Raw genomic sequence first — 9,486 nt, 5'->3', positions numbered from 1 at the left:
GCATAAAAATCTCAGTACGTAAAATTAGATACTAAATATAATGATTCGTACTCTATAATATCTGATTGATGCATAAAATTGTAGAACTTCGAATTAACATCGTCATGTAATTTTGGATTCAAAGTTTCGCCTTCTTCTAACACTGGGAAAAGAAATACCAGTATACTAAAACATTAATTATTTTGAACATAGGGATACAATGACGCACATAGCGCTCCTGTATTTTCAAAATGTTTCTGTGTACATACATAGGCCTACTCGAAAAGAGTGGATAATTCAGACCCAAAAAAAAAAAAAAAAAGAGTGGATAATTGGCGTCTAGTAAACTGGGGATCATTTATCATCAAATCATTTGCATTGTCTTAAGGCTGAGCCTGTACCTTACTTTCAAGATTAATTGGTAGAGCTACTACCTCTACGCGCATAAAAATTTGCTTCTTCTTGGAGCAATTGCATAGCAATCTTCATCCTCTTCCCTCTCATACTTCACCCACTATTAAGCAGCCTGCCAAAAGAACCAAAGCAATGCCTGCCTATTCAAAGGGGTAAGGTGCAGGGTGAACAAAAATTCCCACTAATGAAATAATGGCAAGATGACAAAACGAGATGACCTATATGTCTCACAAAAGGCCTCGGTAATATTAGTAGTTGAATCATTTAAGAGCAAGTCAGCAAGGCTGGACTCAGCTGGGCGGGGTTTGGGAGAAAAGGCTTTTCCAGCAACAAAAGGCAGCCCTGGCAGGAGGTGGGGGCCACCAGACTGGGCTGGCCCGAGGTGGAGTTTGGCCCGAGCGCTAGCCGGAGGGCTGGTGATGTCATCGCTGGCGTCAACCTCGCGCTACAGTAGCCGCCAATGACTAGCTTCCACGTGTCGGGGTCTGGGCTCTCCGATTTTTTTTTTCCTTCAATCCAACGGCAGCCAATTTTTCTGCAATAAAAAAAATGAAAAAAAATCGAATTTTTTTTTAAAATATACCAAAAAAATTACTGAATTTTTTTTTCTCTATACCTTATTTCCATTTTCAACATTTAAGTAAATGTCTTTGTCCTTTTACTTTCATTTATTTTTATATTACTTCATTTACTTAAGTTTACAATGTAAATAAGGAAGTACCCCCCATTTGGATTCAAATAAAAATACTAGAAAATCAAATTCCCACCAAATCAAAATATGAAAAATCGGTTTTAGTGCAAAATACGATTTAGGCTAAAAATGATGGCTCATTAAGTCAATATATACTTCATATTAAAATCCCATAAAATCAAGTTTTTTTATTTGATGTGTAAGGAATAAAAGCCGCCAAAAATTATCTTGAGAAAATGATTATTCTGAAAACCATTTTTCATACTTAGCCAATATTGCAGCTCCGCTAAATTTTTTTTTGGGTCCGCCAGTGTCTATAAATACCAACAAATACAACTAATAAAATAAAATCTTATTTGAAAATATTATCCGATATGAATAGTATTGACACGTAAGAACCCGAAAATATTATCCAAATTAATTGTTTAAGTAAAAAAAGTTGTGAAAAAAATAAAAAAATGAATAGTATTTGCCATGGCAAAGGGCAACTGCTGGAAACACACTTTGCTTGGGGGGGCAAGGGGCAAACTGCTAGAAATGCTCTTATATGTTGTATTTTATTTAGTCAAGTTTTCGATGAGGGACTTTATATTCTTCAACACGCCCCCTCATGTGTGACCATCACATAGTGGGCAACATGTGGAGCCAAGTCCACATCGGAGTTAATCATTCATACCCAACACGTGAACACCACATATTGGGTAAGGGGTAGGGGTAAATATTTAAGCCCAACATGTGAACACCACATATTGGGTAAGGGTAAAGGCTCAATTTAGGCCCAATCAATCAACCCGCTTTGATACCATGTTAAATTTCAAAGAGACGGACCAACGACTCACTATTAGCAACACCAATATTGTCCTCAACTTAACAACCTACAGTAGGTATGAGGTTTTTTCACAAAAGGCCACGGTAATGTTAGTAGTAGATCCATTTATTATATATTGTATTTTATTTAGTCAAGTTTCCGATGTGAGACTTTATATTCTTCAACAGACAATAGGTAGATGGGTAATGATTTAGAAAATAATTGAAGAAGACAAGTGAAGATGTGTAAAGGGTTCATAAAATAATTGAAGGAGGATAAAGGAATCCAATGCAGGATTCCTTGATCCAACCGGTGACAGAGAGCTTGCTTGGAGTAGCTGTTATTACCGTCCTAATAACCTTGGTTCTGAAGGATCCTCCACAGTGGGTCCAAATTGAACATTTCTGGCGGGAATTTTCCTCCGTGGATCATTGCTCTGGTGGTAAGAGTTTTTATCGGATGAGGAAGAGAACCAAAGATTAATTTGCTGAAAAAGTATGGTTGGTTGAAAGGCGCCATTGATGCTTTCCCTTGTAAGGCTTTTTTGTTTCTCAAATTTTGTTAAAAAGAATTTGATTCAGTATCAATTGAATTTTGACGATGAAGCAAGTGGCGCTCATCTGGACGTCATCATAACTGTAATTGGCAACAAGCTAAACTGAAAGATAAATTGATTAGCAACAAACTTAAATTGGGTCTAAAATACCGAACCTCGGAAACAACATTCCTAAGATCATCTTGTTGCAACGTTAAGATTCGAAACAATAGATTAATAAATGCGTGATTATCAACCGATGATGCATACATACGGTCAATTAACTGGTTTATAAATACTTACATTATTTAATTTTTTTTTTCTATGCATATAGTGGTATTGTGAAATATGTTTCTGCTACTTGATGCCTTAAATGCCTTTAGCTTATAGGACTTAATAAAACAACATAAAGAGTGCTAGCTTTTTTTCTTCTCTTGGTACTTTGATTCAAGTACATGTTAGCTAAATCTGCCTCAATCTTTAATGTTTGAAGTTTTATGCTCTTCCACAATACAATCCTATTTGGATATCTATTTTGGTTCTTAGTTGTGTATATATTAAAATCACTGTCAACTTTTGGATCCATGAAAAATAACATTTTTTTCATTGGATGGAAAATCATAACTGCTGGTTTGAATTACGTTGGATGTTTGTTCGGCTCTCAGTTGTGCAATTGGGCTGTGAATGTTGCATACTGCCTTTCAGCCTGGTTGTTCGATTTAAGAACGTATCTATAGCTCACAATACATCTTAATTTTTTGTGACTTTAATATACACTATAGCATACGTAGTAATGTCAGTCTTCTTGTAGCTCCAAAATGATTTCCCAAGCGTGAAAATGCCATCCTCTGCTTTCGTGGAAATGCGAGTACATAGATTCTGACTAGATTGACAACTACTACTCATTCATAAATCATGTGGTACCTCATAAATCCAGTTATCTAAATATTTTAATAAAAAAAGTTATTATAGTTTGTTTATTTCAAGATACAATTAGCACTGCCCAATTCTACTCAACATATTGACCACTGTGAAAAATTATCGTTGTATCAGACGACGCTCACTTACACGACGGTTTAATGAACCTCTCAGAATTCCATTCTATTACATAAGGTAATTTAAAACTCAGATATGCTAATATAAGAGAAGACTGCATAATTGAAGGAGATTGCACAAACTATCAAGGAGATGAAGTGAAGCAGACAAAGTAGGAATCCCGACAAAGCATTTGATCGGTTGCAGATACGATCAATTCTCAATGCTAAGCTTATGATTGAAAATTCTTGTTGGCTTATTCCATCCTGCACACAACATAATAGAGCAGTTGAAATCGTCACGTAAGTTGTGTTAATAAGAATCAAACAATTATAACAAAGCTAGGTCTAACGAGCTTGTAGCTATTGAGGTGCAAAGTTCATGCGAACCTGGCCAATAAGCACGCAACTACTTTTGATCAGCTCCAAATCCTGTATCAAGACCCCAAATTTGAATTGCTACTTTTGATTAGCTAGGTCTAATAATAAACAATTCAGTCTTTCTGAACATGCTTATTGATTGCTAGATGTAATTACTTATTGATTTGCAGTATGTTAACAGATACTTTATTCAAATGCATAAAATATGCAGCTCTTGCATACATGTATGTATGTATATACTACATGAGTTGATCAAATGCTCTGCAGTAGTTTAAACAGAAATGTATTCATGACAAAAGCACATGAAGAGAGAGAGAGAGAGAGAGAGAGAGAGAAATTGTCATCCACGAAACAGTAAGTGATGAATCTAATGGTAAATGTATGGCTAGAAAAGATAGTGATGGGAACTCACTAATATCAATTGTGAGCAGACCCTCATTAGCTTTTCAAGTATTTATGTGCAGACATTTGAGGAGGAGGCGTTTTTAACAAAGGTTGCAAAAATTTAGCTGCTCTTTTAAGAATCACAGTTTTTATAAAACTTTTCAACAATAGCGAAAAATAAGAGGGTGCAAGGCCTAAGTAGGAAATCAAAGTGGTTACCCACCAAATCAAAAGTCCTGTGCACCTCCATTGTTCACTATTCTTGAAAGATTTCATAAAAACTGCAGTTGTTAAGAAGAGGGAGAAAATCTTTACAAGTTTTGTTAAAAACCATTTGGAAAGAGCATAGCTTTTGCGGCAGAGAGATTTTTGGTGAGAGCTTCCACTTGCACTTGCACTTGCATCAGCTGAATTGTGAGGAGAAGTAGCTTTTGTGCTGATGTTGATGGAGTAGTTCATCATCATGATTTGGTCGAGTACTTCCACGTCTTGCTTATGCATCAAACGGAGCCCACACTTCTTTATACCCGAGCGATATATTTTGTCGCCAGACATATCATGAACGTAATGAAAAGTTTGGAATGAAACCTTCATCTGACTGCATTCTTTGTCGACTACAAAATGATATACACAAGATACCCAAAGGTGAGGTGACACAAGATGGCCTTTAATAATTGCAATACCACCATTCACAGGGGCACCTTCTCCTAGGCGACATTCAATTCCAAAGTTGGTAGAACGGTAATCCACAGGGGCACCTTCTTCAAAGACAGCACATAAAGCAATCCAAATGGACGTGGTACATGGAGGTAGCTCCACAATTAAGGAATCTCCTACACTTTGATTATTGAACCACTCTGGAATTCTACTTCCAGGTGTTACAATTTGGAAAGCGGGAGTAGTTGAAATTGGCGAAGTGAGTAAAGGTACCTGTGTACCATGCATAGGTTAGTAACTTGATTATTTATCTATTAATATAGAAAACAAAGAGAGAGAGAGACTGAGAGAGAACCTGAAGGAATCCCCTATCCAGAGCAGTCCAGAGCATTCCAAGTATTATACTATAATCGTAGCCATCATTCTCAACCAATCCATAGCAATTCAAACAACGCAACATAACAAAACTTCTTCCTTCTTTTATGCTCAACTTCGGCAATGTTTTTAAGGAAGTGCAATCTTCTGTGCCTATGTAAATATAGCTGAAGCCTTCATTATCAACCAATCCAAAGCAGAAATGGGGCAATTGTTGAAGCCTTTGGCACCCACTCACCGAAAATGACCAAAGCTTAGGAAGACATCCAATGCTTGCAGGAAGGCTAACAAAATTGTTTCGACTGAGGTCTAATTTTTCTAAAGAGGACAAGCAGCCAATATCAACGGGAATATCCCCGTCACAAAGGCCACAATTACTCACATCCAAATACTTCAAAGACCATAAACCATGTAGCGAACCCACAAAAGCCTTTCTTTGGAGGCCCCACCAAAACCTTGATTTATTAGGCTTTGAGCCAAATACACTCAAAATTCCAACAGAGTGTGGCATAGAGATCTTGAAATTGTCCATCTCCCACGAGTTTTCTGGGCGTTTGTCACTGTATGAGCTTCCATCCACAAAGAGCTCCTGAAGAGACTTCAAATTACAAATTTCGCTCGGAAGAGCCAAGAGGTTTTTACAATTTCTTACATTCAGAAGAGTAAGGCCAACAAGACGTCCAATTGATGAAGGTAATTTCTCAATGGACATCCCACTCAAAATAAGCTTTGACAAATTTTCCATTTGTCCTGAAAATTCTGGAATTTTTTTTCAGTTTTGAGCAACCGTGAAGACTGAAATACACAAGAGAATCCATTTCTACCTCACTTGGAAGACTCTTAACACTTATGCATCCATCTAGTACTAATTTTGTAAGCCATTTGAGATTTGCGACGGACGGGTGAATCTCAACTAAATTCTTACACCATCCAAGATTCAACACCTTGAGTTTTGGAATGCCAGTGAAAATTGGGGTTGTTACCAAGTTTTGAGAGCCAGTAAGGTCTATGTATTTCAAATGGGGCAAGTCCTGTACTTACACAAAAAATAGTAGAATATATAATTAGCAACCAGAAAACTTAAACTTTTCCTCTTTTCTTTCAAAAAATTCATAAGATGGCATATGGTAAGTAATCTTACAATTCTTTCATCCCAGAGCTCAACTAGTTTGCTGTGCCGCATCTCAAGTGAAACAAGTTTATTCGGTTGAAAATTTGATGGGAGATATTTGGAAGAATACCGATTCCATTTCATAATTCTTAAGGAATTAGGAAGAACAAGAAATTTCTGGTTAATCATCTTAGAGAATGCTTCACAATTCCCATCCACCTTTTCAAGTTCTGCCATGTTGAAGGCAATGCCTTGAATTTTGTTAGTTGCCTGTAATTAAGAACAGAAAAAGGAAAAGTTAATTCCACGTTTAAGTCTAATATTGAGTTAAAAAGAAATCATATATACATATATATATATATATTTTTTTTTTAAAAAAGGGAATTTTCTACATAACTTCTTACCGTATTGTTTATTAATACATCAATGATGTCATTCGAATGACACAATCGACTGCGTCTACCGGGCTCTTCAGGAGACTCTTGACGAACAATTTGAAATGCCATTTCTTGTATCAAATCATGCATCCAAACAATGTTGGTTGAAATCTCAATAGTTAAGAGTGACTTCTCAACCAGAGCATTTATCCCACCACAACGGTCACAACTGTCTAGTATTCCAATTACTTCATTCTTGTCCTTCCCCTTAAGGAAAAATGCAACATCTAGAAATATATTCTTGTTCATCTCATCTAGTCTATCAAAACTGATTTTGAGCAAATCAAAAATTTCTGTCTCAGGAATTTTCCGTAGCTTATCCAATTCATTTTTCCATTCATCTCGATCTCTTTTATACACAGAGCATCCCAAAATTTTAAGAGCTAATGGAAGGCCTCCAGCATAATTTACAAAGCACTTGGACAATTCCCAAAAACCTTCCTCAGGCTCAAATTTTTTAAAGGCGTTTAGACTGAAGAGCTCAAGAGCCTCATCATCACCTAATCCCTCTACCTTAAATGATATCTCCATATCATGCTTTTTAACCAACCTTTCATTTCTAGTTGTAATGATGATTATACTCCCCTTACCAAACCAATCCTTTTCCTTAGCAAATTTTTCTAGTTGGCTTGATGCATTCACATCATCAAGAATGAGAAGAACCTTTTTATTACATAAGCAATTCTTAATGAAATGGGTCCCCCAATCTTCATTCAAAACTCGAGTAATTTGTTTCTTCAAGATAGGGAAAAGAAGCTGTCTTTGTAGATCAACAAGACGTTTACCTTCAGAAGCCTCTCTAACATTAGCAAGAAAGCAGCTAACTTCAAAATGAATAGAAATGCTTTCATAAACAAGCCTAGCAATGGTTGTCTTGCCAATGCCTCCCATCCCCCATATCCCTACAAAGCGAACATCATCTGTAGGATCTAAAAGCAAATCCATTTGCTCACGTGTAAACTTAATTCCCACTAACTCTGTGGAATCTAACAATTTGAATGTGCGATGCACTTTCCCCCACACCCATTCAACAATCTTTTCAATGAGCTTTCTTTCACACCTACAAGGAAGAACAATGATTAGATCAAAAGTATAAGCCATAGATATAACAAGATCTAAAGGTACATAAAAGTTGCTTACTCATTGTTTGAATCCAACCCAGATAAATTGGCAACTTCTGTTAAAGCAGCTCTCCAGCGCTTCACCTTTTGTATGTCTTCCCTAAACCTTTTCTCATGCTCAGCGAAGTCGCCTGCAAAACTGCCACTTTGTTTTCGTACATCCGAGGGATCCACATTATAAAACACAGGCAGAACCGTGCCCTTGGATTTCATGCATTGGAGAATATTTGTAAGTTCATCCAAGCACCAGGAAGAGGAAGCATAGTTTGGCGAGAGAACAATGATAGCAAGCCTTGATTCTTGGATTGCTTTAAGGAGCTCTGAAGAAATGGTTGTCCCTCTTTCAAGCTTTAGATCATCCTTGAATGTTTTAATGCCCTTGTGCTGCAATTCGTGGTATAAATGGGACACAAAGCTATTTCGAGTGTCTAGACCCCTGAAACTCAAAAACACATCGTAGTTCCATTGACGAGGAGCCGAGTGATCAGCTGAAGGAAGAAAAGCAGATGCTCTTTGGGTGCTCAACGCCATTGGTAATCTGCTGCTGCTGCCGCAAACACTACTCAATGAAAAAAGAACTTCACTAATTCAATCACTCAACTGAATAAATACGAAGACAATCATAAATGGCTTGAAAACTGAAAAGGATTGAAATTTGAAGAGATTTTCTTTGTTAGGGGGTAAATTAAGATTTAATAAACCTGAGGAAAAATACAGCGTTGAAGGAATATAAGCAACAAAACAAGTTTCCAGGAAATTTAGATAGTCTCGAACATGTATTTTGTCATGGTGTTAATTTGGATCATCGATCTTAGCAAACATGTTAATTTGGATCATCTTAGCAAGCATGTTAATTTGGATCATCTTATATGTTATGTCATCATACTTTCAATGTATGGTCCATGTATCAAAAGATAACAAATATCTAACAAGAGAACATGTTACTTTGTACTTCCAATTCAGCAGAGAGAAACAGAGAAATTCAACTCCAAAGAAACAAAAACTGCACATATGATATGAGCACAACTCTACAGAAACAAAAACTGTAATGTTTTATCTTAATGTTATTACCTGAACAAAGCAATTGTGAAATGGAGACAAAGCAAGGCAGCAGCTTTAGCTTAGTGTTACAAATCCAGAGAGAATTTGGTAAGACGACCACCACAAGACCAGCAAGTCAACCAGAAACTCACAAAAATACTTCTTAAGATCAGCCAAGAAACCAACAATAAGAAGCCTCAGAAAAGAGAGAGAGAGAGAGAGAGAGAGAGAGAAGTTGGAAACCGTGTAGTGGCGAGGCACAAGGTTTTCTCTTGGGTCAATGAAGAAAGACTACTGGCCCAATTATTTATTTTTATTCTTGGTGCGGTGAGAATTTTTTATTTTATTTTATTCTTGGTGTGAGAAAAAGAAATTACTTGATAGTTTCCCTCCGGATCAATCAATAATATAAATTTTTTGTTAAAGCATCAAGGATTTTCCCTTTTGGCATGAAATCCCCACCTTCTGCAAAATTATTTGAATACACCTGCTAATTTAGATGCTAATAACTAGATCAT

The 9,486-nt window shown here is 36.6% G+C and overlaps 1 protein-coding gene across 1 annotated transcript; it reads right to left on the bottom strand.

Moving 5' to 3' along the window:
• Nucleotides 1-3,375: 3,375 nt before the first annotated feature.
• LOC103336218 (TMV resistance protein N-like) lies at nucleotides 3,376-9,222 on the bottom strand. The gene is given in 9 exon segments (XM_008239251.2): nucleotides 3,376-3,728; nucleotides 3,852-3,893; nucleotides 4,255-5,156; nucleotides 5,239-6,030; nucleotides 6,032-6,289; nucleotides 6,400-6,639; nucleotides 6,774-7,866; nucleotides 7,947-8,486; nucleotides 8,999-9,222. Coding segments are annotated over 6 exon segments (3,771 nt in total). The 5' UTR covers nucleotides 8,459-8,486; nucleotides 8,999-9,222; the 3' UTR covers nucleotides 3,376-3,728; nucleotides 3,852-3,893; nucleotides 4,255-4,280.
• Between the last annotated feature and the right edge of the window lie 264 nt (nucleotides 9,223-9,486).

Source organism: Prunus mume, linkage group LG6, assembly GCF_029339155.1.
Source record: "Prunus mume cultivar Tortuosa linkage group LG6, ASM2933915v1, whole genome shotgun sequence".
Lineage (NCBI taxonomy): Eukaryota > Viridiplantae > Streptophyta > Magnoliopsida > Rosales > Rosaceae > Prunus > Prunus mume.
This window is presented reverse-complemented; position numbering and strand designations above follow the sequence as displayed.